At 35.3% G+C, this 25144-nt stretch overlaps 1 protein-coding gene across 11 annotated transcripts in view; it reads left to right on the forward strand.

The window, feature by feature from the left end:
* The window catches only part of LOC129747528 (neurexin-3a), a 200796-nt gene that overhangs the window by 29127 nt on the left and 146525 nt on the right, over positions 1–25144 (forward strand). For all 11 annotated transcript variants that reach the window (XM_055741795.1, XM_055741819.1, XM_055741835.1 and 8 more), the window contains exons 3-4: positions 6770–6903; positions 20156–20300. In XM_055741795.1, the coding sequence (XP_055597770.1) occupies positions 6770–6903; positions 20156–20300 (279 nt within the window). The remainder of the gene's footprint in view (positions 1–6769; positions 6904–20155; positions 20301–25144) is intronic.

Raw genomic sequence — 25144 nt, forward strand, 5'->3', positions numbered from 1 at the left:
TTAACGACTGGTTGAAGATGAACGAAAGAGTTATCGATAAGAAATCAGCGCATTTTTTTACCAGGAATGGGGGAATTCCATCAGGGCCAGGTCCTTTCGTTTCATCCAAAGCTATCTTACGAAGAACGTCATTCGGGGAAATTTAGCCTCAATTTAATTTCATTGATTCAACACAGAAAATCATTCAAATGTTATGTTTTGTTTTGTGTTTTTTTCTCGAAATTAGCAGCATTTTTTCAAAGTTTGTACATATATGACAAGATTCAATAAATTAATTCTTAGCATTAAGGGATTCCAAAATACTTCCCAGACTTATCCAAACTGGACCGAACTAATCTGGTAAATTTTATCTTAAAACCTGGAAAAATCCGGACATATGATTTCAAAATTTTCAACCCGAAATCAGGACAATATCCGGGAAAATTTCGTCCAAACCGCGAAATTATTCAATAAAAGTAAAAAAGAATTCACTTGAAAATATATTTTTCCATCAAATCACATCAGCAGATTTTAAATAGTATTTTAGGCTTCCGAAAAACTGTTCATGATTATGTAGATTAAATAAGGTTGCCAGAATTTTTTCATCCGGGCATTTGTTTTCAAAATTAACGACCAAAAATCCGAGCAATATCCGGGCAAATTTTGCCAAAACCCAGAAATTATTCAACGAAAAAAAAATTAAAATAATCATCTAAATTTATCGACAGATTTTAATTCGTATTTTAGGCTTACAAAAACCTTTTATGATTATTTTTGTAAAACTTACTCAACAAAATTTCGTTTTGGACGCATAAATAGAAAATTTTTACAATACCATTTGTTTTTTGTTTGTTTGATTTACCAAATAAGGTGAATAAATCCGGGCAAAATCCGGGCTTTTTTCAATGAAATCCAGGCACCCGGGCCGGGCCGTACTATTCCCAAATTTTGTATTAAATGTCCGGGCAAAACCGGATAAAACCGGACAATTTGGCAACCTTAAGTAAGAACTTGCTAAAAAAATCGTTATCAATTGAGAATTGATATCAGAATATTTTTCAATAAATTGAAAGCTATCAATAAATTTTTGAAGCGCTAAAAAACCCTCCAGCCACCTTTTAGGAATAATTAAAATCAAATCACAGCAATCCGTATCATTTTCAAAAAGTTCGTCACCCCAGTCGTGAATCTTGTCGATTGATGATTAATTTTCTGCTTGTTACATTCAAATTTTCTAGAACACGTTCTAATTTTGCCAGTCACTGCACAACAATATTAAAAATTTTATTAACCGATTGCATCCATTTTTCACAACTGACAAAAATGCATACTGATTCCTTCGCGTATGGTAGCACAATAAATATCAATGAATTTCAAGTTCCACTCACAAAAAAAGCGTACGCGTTTAAAGTTAGATTCTTTTATCACATGATTTGTTTTCAATTGCTTTAATTAATAATTCGCACAAGCAGTAACTAAGAATCCACAATTCCATTGAATATTCTAAGCGCAACCGGTTGGCGAACAAATTTCTACACCGCAAAAAAACGTGAAAACGAACGCGACGACAAAAAAAATGCCACCGTTCTCGAACACAGCCTGCTGCGAACTACGATTCAAGGATTTAAGTAGATATTAATAAAAATGGTAGGATCGCTCCTGCTTGGTAATCCAATGATGATTTTTTAAGTGAAAAATTATTCTGCATGTATGACAAGATAAGATATGATTTTTTTTAATATTGACAGTGTTATAAATGCATCAATATTTTCAACATGGCTTTTTGAAATATCTTATTGAATGTACTCACTTCTGAGGCTTAATTTTGATTAACTTTCAACCTGCATTTGAAGAAAATTTGAGACTGTCACATCGCTTTGATGGAAATAATCTTTTAACAATTGAAGTCTGTGGTTGAGTTTGTTGCTCTTCGGTCTTAAAACACACAGAAAAAACATGATCTAATCCCTATTCCACCGAATTAATGCGATCATCCGGTCTGTGCGCTCTGTACCGAGAGAGTCAAGAAAATCAAAACCACCTTCAAAGTTTTTCCACCGACCGGCTGCCCTGCTCAAATATTTATACCGACCGGCAACAGAAAGGACAACTCGTCAAGTGAAGTGGCACTAATTAAAACAACATTCACCATTTTGCTGTTAGTCTGAGCCGAGCCCCGAGTAATCAAAACACTGGAAGACAGCTGCCATCGCTTTTAGAAAATTTCTCCCAAAAGGTCGACCAACGAGCGAAGCGAACCTGCCTGTATTGAAATCCATTTTTGTTGAAACCACCACCCACACACGAGGGAAAAATTTCGCCAGCCAAGCGTGGGTGTCACATTGTGGATGGATGTCGAAGCGGATGAGCCGGAAAATCCTTACCAAGAAACTCCCACGCAAGCAAGCAGAAATGTTTTGCGTGTAAGAAAACACCATAGACGTGCAGCAGCAGCATGTTCGCTCGTTTCTCGAAGTCTGAGAAAACGCATAATTGCCTTTGTTCCGTAAGTAATTAAACTACCGATCTTGATCCTGAGCTCGGGTGGTGAACTTTTTATTATTCCACTCAGCAGCCACCCACGTTCGGCCAGACTCACGTTACCCGACATGCAGGCACAGATATATCGATGAATAAGACCCCACAGCAGTAACGGTGACGACGACGACGACGCTTGATAGCGTGTTTGGTCAGAAATGGAAGGAAATCTCACACTAATCTCCCCTGTTGTCACTTATTTGGGGGAGGGCTGCCGTTCATTCATGTGTATAAATTTACCACGAAACGAAGAACGGCAAAGCTGCGTGTGGCTCAATGTCAACAGGCATGTCAAAGTAGTAGGCTGCGGGAGACACGCACCCACTGACAGCTACATCTGTCAGAGGGAGGATTCAGATCGAATCCAGCCGAGACGACTGCTGTTACTTTTCTTGTGAGAGTAGGGAAAAATATTTGAAAAACTTCATCTTTTGGAATTACATAAAATGTTTCTCTATTGTTCAGTTAGTTCTCCCAAGGGGGCGGTAGCAGTTTGAAACCATTCTTTGTTCCTCGTTGAAAATATAAAACTTTCCTAGACAAATTTTCTAAAGCGAATGTTTTTCTTACCCGTCATTGAGGGAGCTTTGTTTTTCTAACCAAAAAAAGTTAGGTCAACCACCCACTCACGCGCCGGGGAAAAATCAAGCCGGAATATGAGTCGAGCTGATGGTAAAGTTCTCACACCAACCCACACGTGGCCCCCAGTTGGCCGAATGTCCGTTTTCGACTCCTGCTCTAGTCGAGCTATTACAGATTGAGCAAATATTCGCAAACGTGGGTGGAAATATCGTCCTACATTGCTAAAGTTATGACCACTAATGGAGCCCGGAGCGCTCTTGGGATCGTATATGGAAAAATCAACGAACAAAGTAAGCTGTGGTTAACTGTTGTGCTTTTATTCGTTATTCACACTGTACTCAGCCTGCTTTGTTAAATCTTGTAAATATACTCCAATCATTTTCCAACCCCAATGTTGTCAAATTTTATTTACCACCCTTGACAATAATGATCCGGTGATTTGTTGTACTCCATAAATCCTTAATTCATGGTTGATAATGATCAAACTTCGCTGTCGAAGCAGCTCGTAAACCGAGCCCGGCAGCTGTTACTCTAATAAAATTTAATTCATTAACATTTCCGATTTCCGAGCCCAACAAGAACGGAAGAAGACGAGCAGCAAGCAAAAAAGCAAACCACTTGCCACCATTAATGGCCATTTCGCGCTTAAAATTCATTCCACTCACTTTTCGCTCATATTTTAATAAAACCTCAGTTGTAGAAAGTGATTTCATCCAGCTGTGCCAGCGTCGGCGTTGTGATGTTCTTTGTCAAGCTGCGTTTGCATCAAATAACCCCGTGCTCGAGAAAACATGGCAAATATTCGTCAGGAGTTGGAAGTTGAGACTTCCCAAAAAAAGACAGAAAAAATGGCTTCCATCCCTTCTTAAGATCAAGCGAAAGCTTCTTCGTCGACTGGCTCATGTTGTGAGGGAAGATGCGAAAACCGAAACGATAAAGAAAAGCAAACGTGCAAAAAAAAAATAAATGTTGGATCCAACAAAACCAAATTTGTTGCTCTTAGGGTTTCGGTCTTCATTGCCATGGTAACGACGCTCAAAGAAACATAAATTAGTCGACATTTTTGTTATTTTTGCTGTTTTCTTTGCGAAAAGCAATGCTCACTTAGATGAGATCTTCCAGTTTGCTACTACTCCTACTGGTAGACAAATGTCTTTGGAACATGACACGGTACAGGCGTTTTGTGACAGCGAGCCACAACAAGGCGTCTCTTTGTGTTGTCGTAGAAATAACTTAGCAAACTTAAAACATTTCAATTATGTTGAGGATTATAATTGCGAAAAATGACGAAAATCACAAAAATGACAAAAATGACAAAAATGACAAAAATGACAAAAAAGTCGAAAATGACAAAAATGACAAAAATGACAAAAGTTGCATGAATAGCAAAAATGACAAAAATGACAAAAATAACAAAAATGTCAAAAATTAAAAAAAGAGACAAGAACAGACAGAAATGAATAACTTAATTTTCCCTTTTCAAATTTCGCATATATCAATTTCAATTCTATGTTTTTTTTCGATTATCTAAATCAACAATTTCAAGTTAGTTCTTTCAATTTTACCCGATCACTCTCTGGAGCCACCATTCAGAAAAGATACATCTTGGACTTCAGGGCCCGAAGATCTCGTTTTCTGTTCATTTCCATTTTACACTTAGCTCTTTTACGGATTTCCATCGCGCACGCGACTTTGAATATTTCAAAGGACGCCTCAGATGGACTTTTTCCTTCCCATTTTCCAACAGGGGGGCTCAGAAAAGAATATCACTGAACCTAATCCCATCATTCAATGTTTTACCATGATTTTTACACACCCCATTCGCCCTCGAATTGGAGCGGCCGGAGCAGCGCCTCTTCCTTGGAATGAAATGAATTAATGATGCTTCGCGATAGTGATCGTGAAAATTTCCCAACACCTCTCCGCGGCTCGATTCGGGTGTGTGTATCGCTTGGGATATATCGCCATCATTTTCTCAATCTATCTCCTCACTCAGGGCGTTTTGTCGTTGATCTAAAACTGCCCTGAGGAACTTTTACCCCCTCACATCACAGAAGGGGTGGGTTGAGGCCCCGTAACCTAAAACTCCCGCGAATCTGGAGAGGGAAACCCCGAGAAGAAGAAAAAACCGACCGACCGGAAGCTTCCAGGCGGAAATTGGCTTTATGTTTCGTAACAATGATACGGATCGCTCCTCCATCAGTGCAACACCAGAACACCAGCCGTCTTTCAGCGGAGAGCTTCCAAAAAAAAGGAAAAGAAACCATTACTGCTCCATGATACGGCAAATCGTACATATCCGGCCAACAAGCGCGGATACGAGACGACTCTTGAGGAACGGCTGCCCAAAAAAAAGAAAGAAAAAATCACCAGCTGGAGTCAAAAAAAAATTGGGAGAGAACAATTGGGGTAATGATTTTTGGTGGTGCTATCACCACACCACGACACACACTCGAAACGATATAAGTAGGAATACAAGTCCTAGATTTGACAGTGTGGAAGAAACGAGCTGAAATTTTTCGTGGATCATAAAAGCCACATTTCGCCCAGTGTAGCAAGCACAGTGCCATCTACGTTCATACACTGATAGAAATTTACAGCTGAAATATCGCTGCACAGCTCAGATGGTGCTGCTGCTTCTAGTAGGCTGATGAAGATTACATCATCTCCGGAACCATCGCAGTAGGCGCACGCTTCGGTTCGTTTGTGTGTGTGTGACTGTCTGTGTGTATGGAATGTGAATGTGATCATGGAAGGATGTATGCGATTATCGAATTATTGTCGGATGAAGCTTGTCGGAAATTATCGTTATGAGATTTTCTCTGTGCTTTGCTCCCTATGGTGTATCAAGTCAGGATGCTGAAAAAGGCTTGATTTATCGCAAATGGAAATCTAATTTTCCCCGAATGTGTTTAAGTGAAAATATTGGGAAAAAACTGTTTCCATTTGAGCGATCAAACAGTGCTCTACTAAAATTAATGTGAAAATCAGTTTCATTTCCGGAGAAAGTTAACGCACTACTGATATTATTCCACCACACAATGCTCCACAAACTGGGCGGACGTAATAAATGCCATCGAATTGGAATAAAACTGTCACCTTTTTCCCGGGAAAATCCGTAGTCATAGCACCTAGAGGAAAGGGGAAAAGCCCCTGATCCCGGCTCTTCTAATACAGGGAAACAAGTGCCATTCCCAGGATCAAATATCAGCAAGCAAACAAGCAGGAAGCACTGAAAATAAGCTGGAAGCCTGGGACAAATTGATTTTTTCTCTTCTTCTCGGTCTGTTTTGGAAACCAAACCAACAACTGTGTTCCGATTGTTGGACATTTATTCGGTGGGATTGAGAGAGAGAAAAAAAAGACAAATAAGAAAGTCCGGGCTACAATGACCCATAAAATGAGGTCTATTTCCGACGACGACGACGAATCGAGGGCGTACGTGGAGCAACGTACATTGCATATTGCTTCGCATTGGTGAACTAATTTCGTGACCGTTAGTGCATTTGATTTCCTTTTTCTGGAGGCTTTATCGTAGCGGCCTAAATAAGGACCTTCCGGGCGACTTTTCACTATCCCGGGCGCTTATCCTTCTAACCAGTATCGAATTGAGATGGTCAATGAGATTATTCAATACTTAAATGTTCCTTTTCTTTCCCATTACTTGCAGGTCCTCCGCAACGATGAGCACACGACCCTCACCGTCGATGGGGTGTCCCAGAGTCGAACGTCCCGAGGGAAGGAGTTCCTATTCGGCAAGTTTGCCACCAACTCGGACGTCTTCGTCGGAGGGATGCCAAATTGGTAAGTCAAAAAAGGAGTAAAGCGTACAAATATTTTTATTTTAAATCTAATATATAAAAGACTTGGTATGTTTGTATGGACCCGGAAACTGAGCTGGTCGACGAGAAAATTGGCATGGGGAAGTTTTTGACGCCGGGAATGATTCCTTCGAAGTTTTAAGCCCCCCCCCCTCTTTAGAAAAAGGGGCCGCCACCATACAAAATTTTCAAAATTGTCAAAATTGTCAAAATTGTCAAAATTGTCAAAATTGTCAAAATTGTCAAAATTGTCAAAATTGTCAAAATTGTCAAAATTGTCGAAATTGTCAAAATTGTCAAAATTGTCAAAATTGTCAAAATTGTCAAAATTATGAAATTTTCAAAATTGTCAAAATTGTCAAAATTGTTAAAAATATCAAAATTGTCAAAATTGTCAAAATTGTCAAAATTGTCAAAATTGTCAAAATTGTCAAAATTGTCAAAATTGTTAAAATTGTCAAGATTGTCAAAATTGTCAAATTGTCAAAATTGTCAAAATTGTCAAAATTGTCAAAATTGTCAAAATTGTCAAAATTGTCAAAATTGTCAAAATTGTCAAAATTGTCAAAATTGTCAAAATTGTCAAAATTGTCAAAATTGTCAAAATTGTCAAAATTGTCAAAATTGTCAAAATTGTCAAAATTGTCAAAATTGTCAAAATTGTCAAAATTGTCAAAATTGTCAAAATTGTCAAAATTGTCAAAATTGTCAAAATTGTCAAAATTGTCAAAATTGTCAAAATTGTCAAAATTGTCAAAATTGTCAAAATTGTCAAAATTGTCAAAATTGTCAAAATTGTCAAAATTGTCAAAATTGTCAAAATTGTCAAAATTGTCAAAATTGTCAAAATTGTCAAAATTGTCAAAATTGTCAAAATTGTCAAAATTGTCAAAATTGTCAAAATTGTCAAAATTGTCAAAATTGTCAAAATTGTCAAAATTGTCAAAATTGTCAAAATTGTCAAAATTGTCAAAATTGTCAAAATTGTCAAAATTGTCAAAATTGTCAAAATTGTCAAAATTGTCAAAATTGTCAAAATTGTCAAAATTGTCAAAATTATCAAAATTGTCAAAATTTTCAAAATTTTCAAAATTGTCAAAATTGTCAAAATTGTCGAAATTGTCGAAATTGTCAAAATTGTCAAAATTGTCAAAATTGTCAAAATTGTCAAAATTGTCAAAATTGTCAAAATTGTCAAAATTGTCAAAATTGTCAAAATTGTCAAAATTGTCAAAATTGTCAAAATTGTCAAAATTGTCAAAATTGTAAAAATTGTCAAAGTTGTCAAAATTTTCAAAATTGTCAAAATTGTCAAAATTGTCAAAATTGTCAAAATTGTCAAAATTGTCAAAATTGTCAAAATTGTCAAAATTGTCAAAATTGTCAAAATTGTCAAAATTGTCAAAATTGTCAAAATTGTCAAAATTGTCAAAATTGTCAAAATTGTCAAAATTGTCAAAATTGTCAAAATTGTCAAAATTGTCAAAATTGTCAAAATTGTCAAAATTGTCAAAATTGTCAAAATTGTCAAAATTGTCAAAATTGTCAAAATTGTCAAAATTGTCAAAATTGTCAAAATTGTCAAAATTGTCAAAATTCAGTTTAAGTCCAAGTCCAAGTCCAAGTCCAAGTCCAAGTCCAAGTCCAAGTCCAAGTCCAAGTCCAAGTCCAAGTCCAAGTCCAAGTCCAAGTCCAAGTCCAAGTCCAAGTCCAAGTCCAAGTCCAAGTCCAAGTCCAAGTCCAAGTCCAAGTCCAAGTCCAAGTCCAAGTCCAAGTCCAAGTCCAAGTCCAAGTCCAAGTCCAAGTCCAAGTCCAAGTCCAAGTCCAAGTCCAAGTCCAAGTCCAAGTCCAAGTCCAAGTCCAAGTCCAAGTCCAAGTCCAAGTCCAAGTCCAAGTCCAAGTCCAAGTCCAAGTCCAAGTCCAAGTCCAAGTCCAAGTCCAAGTCCAAGTCCAAGTCCAAGTCCAAGTCCAAGTCCAAGTCCAAGTCCAAGTCCAAGTCCAAGTCCAAGTCCAAGTCCAAGTCCAAGTCCAAGTCCAAGTCCAAGTCCAAGTCCAAGTCCAAGTCCAAGTCCAAGTCCAAGTCCAAGTCCAAGTCCAAGTCCAAGTCCAAGTCCAAGTCCAAGTCCAAGTCCAAGTCCAAGTCCAAGTCCAAGTCCAAGTCCAAGTCCAAGTCCAAGTCCAAGTCCAAGTCCAAGTCCAAGTCCAAGTCCAAGTCCAAGTCCAAGTCCAAGTCCAAGTCCAAGTCCAAGTCCAAGTCCAAGTCCAAGTCCAAGTCCAAGTCCAAGTCCAAGTCCAAGTCCAAGTCCAAGTCCAAGTCCAAGTCCAAGTCCAAGTCCAAGTCCAAGTCCAAGTCCAAGTCCAAGTCCAAGTCCAAGTCCAAGTCCAAGTCCAAGTCCAAGTCCAAGTCCAAGTCCAAGTCCAAGTCCAAGTCCAAGTCCAAGTCCAAGTCCAAGTCCAAGTCCAAGTCCAAGTCCAAGTCCAAGTCCAAGTCCAAGTCCAAGTCCAAGTCCAAGTCCAAGTCCAAGTCCAAGTCCAAGTCCAAGTCCAAGTCCAAGTCCAAGTCCAAGTCCAAGTCCAAGTCCAAGTCCAAGTCCAAGTCCAAGTCCAAGTCCAAGTCCAAGTCCAAGTCCAAGTCCAAGTCCAAGTCCAAGTCCAAGTCCAAGTCCAAGTCCAAGTCCAAGTCCAAATCCAAGTCCAAGTCCAAGTCCAAGTCCAAGTCCAAGTCCAAATCCAAGTCCAAGTCCAAGCCCAGTCCAGTCCAGTCCAGTCCAAGTCCAGACTAAGTCCAGTCTAAGTTCAGTCCAAGTCCAAAGTCCAAGTCCAAGTCCAAGTCCAAGTCCAAGTCCAAATCCAAGTCCAAGTCCAAGTCAAAGTTCAAGTCCAAGTCCAAGCCCAGTCCAGTCCAGTCCAGTCCAAGTCCAGACTAAGTCCAGTCTAAGTTCAGTCCAAGTCCAGTCCAAGTTAATTTAAAGTCACTTACTTCAGAAATTCTAATAATTTTTTGGAGTTGTTGACACTTTTTGCTATAAATTTGTTTACAAAGTTTTACAATTGTTCTCAATAAAACACTCGTTTTGCGATAGCACAAATAAACACTTGAATTGCGAACAAGTCAATGCCTACTCTTATAGATTGAGTTTTATCATCAAAAAAAAAAATATTTAGAATGGAATTTAAAATCGTCCAAGGTAGTCGCTGCCTACTTTGATAAAACTTCGGAAATGATTCGCTAACTTGAAGATTGATTCCCGTTTCCCGAAATTTAAACTTTCTCATCTCTAAGACCAAGCCCACTGAGCGTTGCTATTTCGGTCGGTATTTTAGATGGTTTGATTGGTTGCGTTTTTATCTATTTACTGATTTTCGCACCCATTGTTGCCATCCAGGTTGGTATTTGTGTTTGTTTATTTTCTGAAGGCGACGACCGGCTGCGTTGCTACCGGGTTGCTACATAAACGAATCCTGTAACAACCTACTGCTCGAATGCTATTTCTCGAATCAAGTTAGCAACTGTTGGTGCGATGATGGGTTGATAGATATGTTGCTGAATGTACTCGATTCGAGGTTTAGCAACCATTGGTGGGCATGGTCTAAGCGAAAATAATCAATTAACAAGTCAGAAACAATCTAATTGAAATTCCGAATCTGTTGTGTGCTCGACATAGCGGCGTAAAGAGTGAAATAGCAGCGAGAATGCTGACGACAATCGTTCTTCTAGCAGACATTCCTGAAATTTCGTCATCCCCAAAATATGCTCTCGCAAGTGGCTTCCTAACTCAAAACCCCAACCAACCAACAGCAGTTTGGAGCTCGTACATATTTCAGACAGCTGGCGAATTCTCAATAGTTTGAGGGTGAGTGCGGGGCCTGAGCAAGTCTGGAATGTCACTGTGTCGTCGAGAATCGAGCAAAAAGTAGTAAGTAGGTACGGAATAAAGAGCCACCATTTCGGGCGGGGGAAAATTCGCTTGTGCCCCCACTCAGACCTCTAACGCCTTTGAATGACAGCCGACATTGGGCCGAGCGACGTGAAGAAATTTCAATAAACCAACCATCCAACTCGAACGATTCGGTACGATACGGTAGAGTACGACGAGGGCTCTCCCACGGCGATTTTTCTGTCTGGATGTAGTTTGGCCGGCTTGAGCTTCTAAAGTGAACGAAATGTCACATCCACGACAAAACATGAACAGGAGATGGGTTTTTTCGTTTTCAAAAAACGGATGCTTCCCACAGTGAATGACTTTAAAAGCCTTGAAAGAAGTTGAACAAAATTCAAGTGTTCCATCGACGTAAGATGAATAGGCTTTAAAATTGCAGGAAAAAAGGACAAAAATAATTCAGTAGAATTTTGATGGTACTTTAAAATGTCATGAACTGAAGAACTAGATTGTATAATCTTCAACATATCCGAGGTTTGTATGTCTTCTAACAATCGCCGCATCAAATACAGCTATGAACATCAAAGGCAAAATCACTCTTCTGAGATGACATTCTGATTGGCCCAACAATCCAATCCAGGCCTCCCCAAGAAAGCTTCCCGGAAAATCTTATTAGATGAAATCAGCAAAACTCGATTCGCAATTTGCCACCTTTATTCGGCTCATGGTACATTTATTGAGCGGGACACACGGCACAGAGGCAAGTGACTCGGAGCTAGAGGGTCTAGGCAAGAACTGATGAATGGTACTTTGACACGACATGAATTCGGCCGAGTTGAGTTTCTCCGAAAGGTACTTGACCAAAACCACTGGCATAATTTGCGGAAAATTTGCGATCACATTAAAGTCAAGCTTTTGGAACTTTGCCTCAGTTAGTGGGGCCTTTGGATGATGGATTAACATGTTCAGTTAAAGCGTTCTCAAAACGTCACATTTGCATATAATTGTGTTGGCAACAAACGAAGTAAACTCATAAATAATAATTTTGTGATATCAGAAATGTTTTTAAGAAAATTTTATATTTGTAAGGTTTACTTAATTTCTGCATTGACGATCATTGAAATAAAAATAAGAAACTTCTGCCCTAATTTAAGCTAGAAAAAATGACCGAAATTTGCTATTCAACACACCTACCTACAGCTACAGCTTTATCAGGAAGTAGAACATCGTAAAAGTAATTTCATAGAGAGAAAACTGCCTTCGTTCAGGTGGCCAAAGTAAACGGCCATAAAAACGCATTGACCTCTGAAGGAAATTTTCATCCTATTTTGGAAGTTTTAGGCTTTCTCCTAGGCAATTCAACCCACACCTACCCAAACACCCACACCTTACACATAAAGTACTTTCATCGACAGAACGTGACCAAGAACCGGAAGAGAGTTGAAAAGTTTTCCTGCAGCAGGAAGAAGACAAAGGAAAGGACGCTTGGAAATAAGAGTCGTGTTTGATTTGTCCCCATTCTAAGAAGCTGCTACTTACTTTTTGTGATTAACTGACGAAGTTTCACGACGAAGTAAAATACTTGTAACGTCTCTTCAATGTGGAAACTCTTTAAAAAATACAGACAGACAAACCCACGATCAAAATTTAGAAAATGTCAGATATGTTCAAAATTTTTAAATATGTCAATAATTTCAAAAATGTCAACAATGTCAAAGATGTCACAAATGTCAAAAATGTCAAAAATGTCAAAAATGACAAAATTGTCAAATATGTCAAATTTGTCAAAAATGTAAAAAATGTCAGAAACGTCCAAAATTTCAAAAATTTCAAAAATGTCACAAATGTCAAAAATGTCAAAAATGTCAAAAATGTCAAAAATGTCAAAAATGTCAAAAATGTCAAAAATGTCAAAAATGTCAAAAATGTCAAAAATGTCAAAAATGTCAAAAATGTCAAAAATGTCAAAAATGTCAAAAATGTCAAAACTGTCAAAAATGTCAAAAATGTCAAAAATGTCAAAAATGTCAAAAATGTCAAACATGTCAAAAATGTCAATAATGTCAAAATTGTCAAAAATGTCAAAAATGTCAAAATTGTCAAAAATATCGAAAATGTCAAAAATGTCAAAAATGTCAAAAATGTCAAAAATGTCAAAAATGTCAAAAATGTCAAAAATGTCTAAAATGTCAAAAATGTGAAAAGTGTCAAAAATGTCAAAAATGTCAAAAATGTCAAAAATGCAAATAATGATTAAAATAAAAATTCCGAAAATTCATATATAGTCAAAATTGTAAAAAATGTTAAAAAAATCAAAATAAATAAATGACAAATAAAGTATAAATATGTACAAATATATCAAAACATGAAAATGACAAAATATGTTGTCATTCAAAAAATTCATTAATGTTAAAAATGTAAAAGCTTTAAAAAATTTTAAAACAGTTTTTAATATTTCAGTTAGGTTAGTGACGTCAAACTTTTAAAAATCATTCTTAGATTTCTGAATGGCCTCACTTTGTTCTTAAAAATTGGATTGATATTGTCTTAAGTAAAAACTTTAAGCCCAAGTAACAGTTCGTCAAAAGTAAAAACGTTACAGCCCAAAAATGTCAAAAAGAAATGGCTGCTGCAGGAAAAACTCAAATACAAATTCCCTTCAATTTGAGGGCAAAGAATCAAGAACTTTTTTCCCGTCCACCTTTTGCAGAATAATACGATCCGAAAAGTGCAGTGCAAACCTGCTATCGAAAAACTGAGTAAAGGGTTGTATAAAATTTGACCTGAGAAAAAAAAAATCCGCCTACACAAAAAAGAAGGCAGAAAGTAGACTATTTGTAGTCAGTGAATGAAAAAAAAGGAATGGCAACAGAGAATGAAAACCCTAAGCATTTGGAAAGTTTAGTTTTCATTTGCTGTACCCTGCTGTTGGGTGTTTTTGTTCGTTGTTTTTCCGTACAAATTCTTCAATACGAGAAACCCGAGAAAAATTCCACGAAACTTTAGATTCTCACTTTGGAGTTCAATGGGAAGTAAGTAGCAGATGCCTTCCGAAAAGTGCGGTATCATTTGATGGAAGAATTTTAATGTTGGCTTCCTTTGAAATCCACCTACTCTACTAGCTTTTTTTTTTATTTCAGAAAAAATCTAATTTGAACGTTAAGTTAAACATTCACCCTCCCTGTTCAAACAATTCAACAATCGATAACTATCGAGTGGCGTACTTATTCAATAGCTGGAAAAAATCTTCCACGAGATTTTTTTCCCTGATCCTAAATCATCCACTTGTTACATTGCGTAACCACTTCATCTGCTCCGGGGCGATTTATTCCGTGTAGCTGTGCGTAAAAAAGTCCTCGGCACAATGTTAATCAAATCCGACAAATAACCATCGGGGAAATTAATCCGTTCCATTTTTCGCTCATGCTTTCTCCTTTTCACCAAGGCTGAGTCTTTCCTCGATCAACAGTGGAAAACACCAGCAAATCGATCAGGGGCTCGTTTGCTTTCTACGCGCTCTGGTTGATTTAGGTTTCCTTGCTCGTTTCAGGAGCCGAAGGCAAACGGAAATTCAATGAATCATAAAAAAATCCCTCGCTCAGTTCCGAGGAAAAACTTGCAAAAGTACGCTCATTTTTCTTCCTCCAGGCCCCCTGCCATCTGATTTTCTTCTTTTCCCAGAGAGGCTGAGCTTTATCACTTAGTCCAGCAGGCGCTTTCTTCCTGGAAGCATTTTGGGAAGGACTTCTCCAAAAGAAAAAAAAATGAAGGTTTGCCTCCAGGCCAGAGGACGCGAAGGGCAAGAATATTATTTATATTTATTTTGCCATAGATTATCCCCGATATCAATTTCTTTCCTGGCAGCGCTTTTTTTTCTCTCGCTTCTTAGATTTCGCACCAAACTAGTCTATCCGTTTATGTACTTTGGTGAAAATTGCCTTTGAGTTTGTTCTGACGTTCTCGGTAAATTTACGAATTTTTGAAAAATAGACTATTCCTATGGCTTGTGAAAAATATAAAATTGAAAATATTTTCAGGAGAAACCCTAAGTCAAAAAGTTAACACTCAAAGTGGCGTTTTCGCTCCCTTATTTGGATTCAAACACATACGTACATACAAATGTATGTGAACAAAAAGATTTCCCCCTCAATCATCTTCCCAGTATTGTTTCCAGCTGATGGAAAACACGGCGAAAATCACTGTTTATTCTGCTGAGCTGTTGTTGCTTGTTCGGGGCAATGAGTGAGAGGTGATTTCTTTTTTCCGTATTTTTCACATCAAGTATCACGATCATCATCATCATCATCATCATCATCAACCATAGCAACAGCATGAATCGAGAGAGATAGACAAGAAAAAAACCATCAACATCATTGTTAGTTCGGAAGAGCTTGGAAATCAGATTATAAACACTCATATATGGGTGATTTTTTCACGCACACGTATATGAAAAAATGTATTTACGCAACAGAAGCTTGAGCTGCCTCGTAATCACGTAGCGCTCGCAGGAAGTCTTTGAGGAAGTATAACCTATTCCTGAGCATATCCATAAATTTCCTGTTCTGCACTTTGATATCGGGAATCGGGTACTGGATAAATATTATGTCTTTTTTAGAAACAAACTTGGACTTGGACTTGGACTTGGACTTTTACTTAGACTTGGACTTGGACTTGGACTTGGACTTGGACTTGGACTTGGACTTGGACTTGGACTTGGACTTGGACTTGGACTTGGACTTGGACTTGGACTTGGACTTGGACTTGGACTTGGACTTGGACTTGTCCAAGTGACTTGGACTTAGACAATTTCGACAATTTTGACAATTTCGACAATTTTGACAATTTGGCAATTTTGACAATTTTGACAATTTTGACAATTTTGACAATTTTGACAATTTTGACAATTTTGACAATTTTGACAATTTTGACAATTTTGACAATTTTGACAATTTTGACAATTTTGACAATTTTGACAATTTTGACAATTTTGACAATTTTGACAATTTTGACAATTTTGACAATTTTGACAATTTTGACAATTTTGACAATTTTGACAATTTTGACAATTTTGACAATTTTGACAATTTTGACAATTTTGACAATTTTGACAATTTTGACAATTTTGACAATTTTGACAATTTTGACAATTTTGACAATTTTGACAATTTTGACAATTTTGACAATTTTGACAATTTTGACAATTTTGACAATTTTGACAATTTTGACAATTTTGACAATTTTGACAATTTTGACAATTTTGACAATTTTGACAATTTTAACAATTTTGACAATTTTGACAATTTTGACAATTTTGACAATTTTGACAATTTTGACAATTTTGATAATTTTAACAATTTTGACAATTTTGACAATTTTGACAATTTTGACAATTTTGACAATTTTGACAATTTTGACAATTTTGACAATTTTGACAATTTTGACAATTTTGACAATTTTGACAATTTTGACAAATTTGACAATTTTTACAATTTTGACAATTTTGACAATTTTAACAATTTTGACAATTTTGACAGTTTTGACAATTTTTACAATTTTGACAATTTTGACAATTTTGACAATTTTGACAATTTTGACAATTTTGACAATTTTGACAATTTTGACAATTTTGACAATTTTGACAATTTTGACAATTTTGACAATTTTGACAATTTTGACAATTTTGACAATTTTGACAATTTTGACAATTTTGACAATTTTGACAATTTTGACAATTTTGACAATTTTGACAATTTTGACAATTTTGACAATTTTGACAATTTTGACAATTTTCACAATTTTCACAATTTTGACAATTTTGACAATTACGAAAATTTTGACAATTTTGACAATTTTGACAATTTTGACAATTTTGACAATTTTGACAATTTTGACAATTTTGACAATTTTGACAATTTTGACAATTTTGACAATTTTGACAATTTTGACAATTTTGACAATTTTGACAATTTTGACAATTTTGACAATTTTGACAATTTTGACAATTTTGACAATTTTGACAATTTTGACAATTTTGACAATTTTGACAATTTTGACAATTTTGACAATTTTGACAATTTTGACGATTTTGACCATTTTTACAATTTTGACAATTTTAACAAATTTTGACAATTTTGACAGTTTTGACAATTTTTACAATTTTGACAATTTTGACAATTTTGACAATTTTGACAATTTTGACAATTTTGACAATTTTGACAATTTTGACAATTTTGACAATTTTGACAATTTTGACAATTTTGACAATTTTGACAATTTTGACAATTTTGACAATTTTGACAATTTTGACAATTTTGACAATTTTGACAATTTTGACAATTTTGACAATTTTGACAATTTTGACAATTTTGACAATTTTGACAATTTTGACAATTTTGACAATTTTGACAATTTTGACAATTTTGACAATTTTGACAATTTTGACAATTTTGACAATTTTGACAATTTTGACAATTTTGACAATTTTGACAATTTTGACAATTTTGACAATTTTGACAATTTTGACAATTTTGACAATTTTGACAATTTTCACAATTTTCACAATTTTGACAATTTTGACAATTACGAAAATTTTGACAATTTTGACAATTTTGACAATTTTGACAATTTTGACAATTTTGACAATTTTGACAATTTTGACAATTTTGACAATTTTGACAATTTTGACAATTTTGACAATTTTGACAATTTTGACAATTTTGACAATTTTGACAATTTTGACAATTTTGACAATTTTGACAATTTTGACAATTTTGACAATTTTGACAATTTTGACAATTTTGACAATTTTGACAATTTTGACAATTTTGACAATTTTGACAATTTTGACAATTTTGACGATTTTGACCATTTTTACAATTTTGACAATTTTAACAAATTTTGACAATTTTGACAGTTTTGACAATTTTTACAATTTTGACAATTTTGACAATTTTGACAATTTTGACAATTTTGACAATTTTGACAATTTTGACAATTTTGACAATTTTGACAATTTTGACAATTTTGACAATTTTGACAATTTTGACAATTTTGACAATTTTGACAATTTTGACAATTTTGACAATTTTGACAATTTTGACAATTTTGACAATTTTGACAATTTTGACAATTTTGACAATTTTGACAATTTTGACAATTTTGACAATTTTGACAATTTTGACAATTTTGACAATTTTGACAATTTTGACGATTTTGACAATTTTTACAATTTTGACAATTTTAACAATTTTGACAATTTTGACAATTACAAAAATTTTGACAATTTTTACAATTTTGACAGTTTTGACAATTTTGACAATTTTGACAATTTTGACAATTTTGACAATTTTGGCAATTTTGACAATTTTGACAATTTTGACAATTTTGACAATTTTGACAATTTTGACAATTTTGACAATTTTGACAATTTTGACAATTTTGACAATTTTGACAATTTTGACAATTTTGACAATTTTGACAATTTTGACAATTTTGACAATTTTGACAATTTTGACAATTTTGACAATTTTGACAATTTTGACAATTTTGACAATTTTGACAATTTTGACAATTTTGACAATTTTGACAATTTTGACAATTTTGACAATTTTGACAATTTTGACAATTTTGACAATTTTGACAATTTTGACAATTTTGACAATTTTGACAATTTTGACAATTTTGACAATTTTGACAATTTTGGCAATTTTAACAATTTTGACAATTTTGACAATTTTGACAATTTTGACAATTTTGACAATTTTGATAATTTTAACAATTTTGACAATTTTGACAATTTTGACAATTTTGACAATTTTGACAATTTTGACAATTTTGACAATTTTGACAATTTTGACAATTTTGACAATTTTGACAATTTTGACAATTTTGACAATTTTGACAATTTTGACAATTTTGACAATTTTGACAATTTTGACAATTTTGACAATTTTGACAATTTTGACGATTTTGACAATTTTTACAATTTTGACAATTTTAACAATTTTGACAATTTTGACAGTTTTGACAATTTTTACAATTTTGACAATTTTGACAATTTTGACAATTTTGACAATTTTGACAATTTTGACAATTTTGACAATTTTGACAATTTTGACAATTTTGACAATTTTGACAATTTTGACAATTTTGACAATTTTGACAATTTTGACAATTTTGACAATTTTGACAATTTTGACAATTTTGACAATTTTGACAATTTTGACAATTTTGACAATTTTGACAATTTTGACAATTTTGACAATTTTGACAATTTTGACAATTTTGACAATTTTCACAATTTTCACAATTTTGACAATTTTGACAATTACAAAAATTTTGACAATTTTGACAATTTTGACAATTTTGACCATTTTGACAATTTTGACAATTTTGACAATTTTGACAATTTTGACAATTTTGACAATTTTGACAATTTTGACAATTTTGACAATTTTGACAATTTTGACGATTTTGACAATTTTTACAATTTTGACAATTTTAACAATTTTGACAATTTTGACAGTTTTGACAATTTTTACAATTTTGACAATTTTGACAATTTTGACAATTTTGACAATTTTGACAATTTTGACAATTTTGACAATTTTGACAATTTTGACAATTTTGACAATTTTGACAATTTTGACAATTTTGACAATTTTGACAATTTTGACAATTTTGACAATTTTGACAATTTTGACAATTTTGACAATTTTGACAATTTTGACAATTTTGACAATTTTGACAATTTTGACAATTTTGACAATTTTGACAATTTTGGCAATTTTGACAGTTTTGATAATTTTGACAATTTTGACAATTTTGACAATTTTGACTCTTTTGGCAATTTTGAAAATCTGAAGATTTTTAAGATTTGAACAATTTGTCCCAATTTCCAAAATTTTTTATAATGTCTATTAATTGATCTTGATGACAGTTTTTTGGAACGGAACGTAGAAACTGGATTAACAATATGCCATTGAACTCATTCGGTTTCTTATTGTATTTCTATATTTTTCTAAAGAAGCCAAATTTAAAAAATAAATTTCGTTGAATTTTGAAGGTTCACCCTATGGACACTGTTATGATTTGTGTTGGGTTTATTTTTCTTCTATTCTTCATTATTCAAAAGAAGCAGAAAAAATTGCAAACGGAACCAAAAAGCAGGTTCAACCCCGTTGCGTAAATATTTAATTCTTATTTCCATTCGGAAGCCGATCGTTACATAATTGAATATTTGTACTCGGCGTTTTTTTTTCATTTTGTTTGACTGCCGCTCTGAATTGATGTTAGTTCATTTTTTCAACATCGTTGAGTATTAAAGCACGTTTTGATGTTTTCTTTTTTTTTCAGGTACAATTCCAAGCTGGCCCTTCTCGCACTGCCGAGTGTCATATTCGAGCCCCGATTCCGTGGATCGGTGCGGAATCTGGTCTATTCCGATCAGCCGGGGGTGTCCCCCCGGAGACAGGAGATGCGACAACCGCGGGACATCAAGGTCAGTAAAAATATCACTCATTACTTTCACAACTTTCGCATTTGACCTTTCCCATTAACTAACCACCCACCCATTCGCTGGTGATTGAAAAATGGTCGACCCGGACCAACTATGAGATAAATAAATCCCAACTATTATGTTTTTTTCCATAACGATCCTCGCCAGAGAAAGCAATTATTGTTATTGAAACATGTGTTCGGCGTAGGGTTTATTCTGCCAGCTGCACCACAGCAGTTTCAAGTTGCATCCAATAGCAGCCAAAAGCAGCAGACATTTTCATTCCAATTATAAATAAATCGCACTTTATGATAAAAGAACAACGAAAAAACATGAAATGAAACAGAATACTTTTATCCATTGCCCTCTCGGAACAAACCCACTGAAATAAATTGAATCCCAAAAAGAAAGAATGGAATTGAAGGAAAAAACATTGTGTAAAAACCCTACTCACATCAGCAGCAAACCATTACACACCAACACAAAATAACCTTTCGTTGTTCCTTCACCCACCCACCCTTTATTATGTTACCAGTTTGTCCAAGGGTGAAAGATCGTTGGGCCGTGGAAAACGTGTGCGAGCACACACATCTGTGATGTGATGCACTGCACTGTGACTGGGAATGAATCGAATGAATGGCTTATACGCCATTGTGTAGTGAAATTTATTCGATTCATCACATACTGTAATTGATTCATAGAAGAATTCAATCAAATCTGAAAATTTAAAAGCATGAATTAAAAAAAATTGGAAATTTTGAAAATAGAATTTTTGTTGAGTAATCAATCTTTAAAAACGTAAAATACGAAATAAATTTTATGAATTCGTAAACGACCTTTTTTCGGTAAATATGACCAAAAACAAATGGTCTTACAATGGAACGTTTTGTTTGGAGTCAAGTAGGGACATTTTGAGTTCGTTCGGGATTGCTGAAACTTTTTATCGTTTTATGACGGTCGCCATAGAAGTAGCAGTAGAGAAATCGCAGGCTTGAACCGTTTTTCTTATTATTTATTTCGAAAAATAAGAATTGTGATTAGACAAACTATCAAATAAAAAACTAACTTGCCTCAGAGATGAGATAAAACTACGTTTCGATGAAATGTAGACATTTTTACTACTACTATCAAATCCTTCATTCTATTATCTATATTATTTTTTAAGAGATTAAATAAGATTGTCAGATTGTTCGGCTATGTCCGGGTTTGGTCGGGTATTTAATACAAAATTTGTAAACAAGAAAAAAACGAATTGTGTTGTAAACATTTTTTTCTCTTTATGCCTCCAAAATAATTTTTTTGAGCAAGTTTTATGAAAATAATCATGAAAGGTGTTTTGGAAGCTTAAAATACAATTTGAAATTTGTCGATGAGATTTGGTGAAAAGAAAAATTTTTGGTTTTTTTTCTTGAATTTTGATGAGTTATTTCCGGGTTTTGACAAAATTTGGCAGAATTGGTCATTAAATTCGAAATAGAATTTGGCCCAGATATTGCCAGGTTCTTAGATAAAATTGCCCAGAATGGTCCAGCCCGGCTATATGCTGAAAAATTGTGGCAACCATAAGATAAAAGTCTCAGGAATCAAATGCTGTTTTTGGTTGTTTGAAAAACAACTGACAAAATTTTCTTTAAAAAAGTGTATCATTTGAGATTGAACTTTGACCTAGCCCTATCTAAACTTACTTTAAATGTAAAATTCTTTACTAAGAAGCTTTAGAAAAAAAAAAAATTGAGAATGCTCGAACTGATAAAGGAAGGAAAGTCTGTAAAAAAGATTTACCCTAAGGACTCTAAAAAAATCTAAATGTTAACAAAATGATTTCAGAGAACAGTAGATCAAGGTGCAAGTGTAATTGAAAAAAGCTCAGAATATATCAATAATGAAAACCTTCCAATGAACTTTACCACTTTTTCAAACACCATTATTGCAGTTTGCAGCGGTCGACCAGAAATCGAAAAAATCGAACGCAACACATACGTTCCTGACCTTTGCGTGGTATCGGGCACTTTTCTGAATTATTATTTCAAGCATCAACTCTGTTCTGTGTTCCCCACGGTTTTGTTTTGTATTTTTATTCACCCACTATTTGAACTTCCCCCTCAAGTTTTTGCGCTGAACTTGGTTCGAGTGGCCTGTGTGCGGTAGTTGCTTTCCAATATCAATAGAACATAATGTAATCATTGTTTTACGGCCTGTATCGAACGAATGTGTAGGAACATAGTTTTTAAAGAATTTTAAAAATTCATATGCACCCGATATTTGAATTTCATTTTGGCAGCAGCTCAACTAAAGCTCGGTCAACATTTCAACATTGAATTAAAAAATCTCAATCGTAAAACGAATGTTAAGAAGGAACCGTTTTCTCAACACAAAAAAAAGTAACCCATCATAAAAGCTCAGCCAACATGTCCTTTTTTGACGCCCTGTACTGTATTACTGCCATGGGCCGGGTGCAACCTTAACCTCCATCATATCCGGGGATCCTGGGGAAACACACAAACTGATGGCTATCTTTTATCCAGTTTTGCTTCTCTTCTATTTTTTTTTGTTGAGTCTTGCTCTTGTCCGGAAGGTGTTTTATTTCACATTTTTATGTGTCACACAGAGATTCAACAATGGAGTGCTACGAGGCTCCCACTCACTTGGCTCTGAATCTGGCTCAAGCCCAACGAGAGGAAGATGATGTTTGCCATTTTTATTTGTGTTATCAGTCACGGCAATTGTTGTTGTTGTCTGTATGTAGTAGAAGCAGAAGAAGCAGCATCAGTTGTAGTGTTTGAGAGGATTCTGTGTTTTGCTCCTTTGCCAAACCGAGCGAGAAAAAGCTCAGGTGTAATTCAGCACAATGGAAAATGGGACAAATAAGTGGCGAAATAAATAAAAATGAGCTGCCATTTCTTTGTCAGTTCAGTGGACTTTTTTTCCTATTACGTTTGCTGAACTGCTTCCTGCTGAAGGTGTCACCGCCGTCGTCTGTTCCTGGTATCCTCAATCACAATCCCAAATATCAAATATTGAAACACTCGAGCAACACTTCAGCATCCCCATATGCCAATCGAGACTCGATGACGATGATGACGAGGTCCCACGTTATTGATATTTATTCATCATCAAAAAAGATTATGGATTCAATAATTCAACAAGGGAGCAGCAAAACTCGTCAAACCGTTTTCTTCGGAAATCAACCCGACCAGTAAAATGTTTAGCCCACAAAGGGAAACATCTAACCAAAAAAAAAGTCGTCCTCCCAAAAAGCGATTCTCACGGAACCATAAAGTGTAAGCTGCTGAGCACAATAACAGTATAATATTGAAACATTTTATGACCCTATTTTGGTGCCCCGAGAGTAAGAAGTTCCCTTCTCGGAGAAGAAAAACAAACCAGAAGGGATGCAAACCGTCAGTTGACAGAAACCACCACCGGTTTTTTTTTGGGTAGTTAGGTATCCAGAGAAACAATCCTTTGAGCTCGGCGCTAAGCCATCGATGAGCCCACCAAACAGGGGCTGAGGTTAAACATATTTGAAACGCCACCACCGTTTTTTTTATGGGTAAAGATGGGTTTAAGATGGTATTCACTTTTCACAAATAATATGAAGAAACTGAACTTACATTTATAATTATTGACATCACATGATATGAAAGGTCTCCTCAACATCGGAATTTACATCCGCAAATATTTAGATATTACTATTCTCTGCAATTAATTTGTCAGCATTAGGATTTGATTCTCACAGATTCTCTTTTTACTCTCTGGAGCCATCACTGAAACCATTTCTAGAATAAATCTTTTTTTAAACTTTTCTTTCTTTACCAAATTGAGCATTCTCTAGTGCTAAGTTTTTTTTTAAGAAAAAGCTTCTTAGTGAAGAATTCTTAATATGAGGTAAGTTTAGATAGAGCTAGGAAAAATTTGACAGTTGTTTTCCAAATATTACAAGAACAGATTTGATTGCTGTTGTAAAAATGCCTAACTGCCCATCGATTCTGTGCAATTCTTCGAGCGAGCAGGTGGGCGCAGATGTTTTTAATGTATTTCAGAAAAAGCTTGTTAGCTATACTTACATAAGGTTACGTTTAGTAATAAAATAAATAAATTTTTTATTAAGAAAAATGGCAAAATCAACTCAAATTTTATTTTAAATTTGTAACTTCCAGATGAATTTTGTACCGTAAAATTGAGTGAATAGGGACATGAAAGTGAATCTTACTTACTTACTTACTTAATGATCCCGCGCCGATCCACCGATAGGGCCGTGGTAAAAAACCTCCACTGTTGACGATCCGGAGCCAGCGTTTTCACCTGGTCCCAGTCAAGATGCTCGTCGACAGTTCAGATTTCAGCGGCTAGGCTTCGCCGCCACGAGTTTCTAGGCCTGCCTCTTCTTCGATGACCTTCTGGATTCCAATCTAGCGCCTCTCTGCAAATCTCGTTTTCATCTTTTCGCAGCGTGTGCCCAATCCATCTCCACTTACGTTCCCGAACCTCGATTTCTAGCGCCCTTTGATGACACCGGCGATGTAGTTCCTCATTCGAGATCCAGTTGCCAGGCCACCAAGCGCGGATGATATTCCGAAGGCAGCGGTTTTCAAATACTTGCAGTTTTCGCGTCGTCACCGCATATGTGCACCAGGTTTCGCACCCGTACAGCAATACGGATTTGACGTTTGAGTTGAAGATTCGGATTTTTGTTCGTAGAGAGATCTGGCGTGACCGCCAGATGTTTCGGAGACTCGCAACCGCAAATCGGGCCTTTCTGATCCGGGCTTCAATGTCTTTCCTGGTACCACCATCAGGCGTTATCTGGCTACCAAGATACAGGAAGCACTCCACTTTCTCAACTT

This window comes from Uranotaenia lowii, chromosome 1 (genome assembly GCF_029784155.1).
Source record: "Uranotaenia lowii strain MFRU-FL chromosome 1, ASM2978415v1, whole genome shotgun sequence".
NCBI classification, from domain to species: Eukaryota; Metazoa; Arthropoda; class Insecta; order Diptera; family Culicidae; genus Uranotaenia; species Uranotaenia lowii.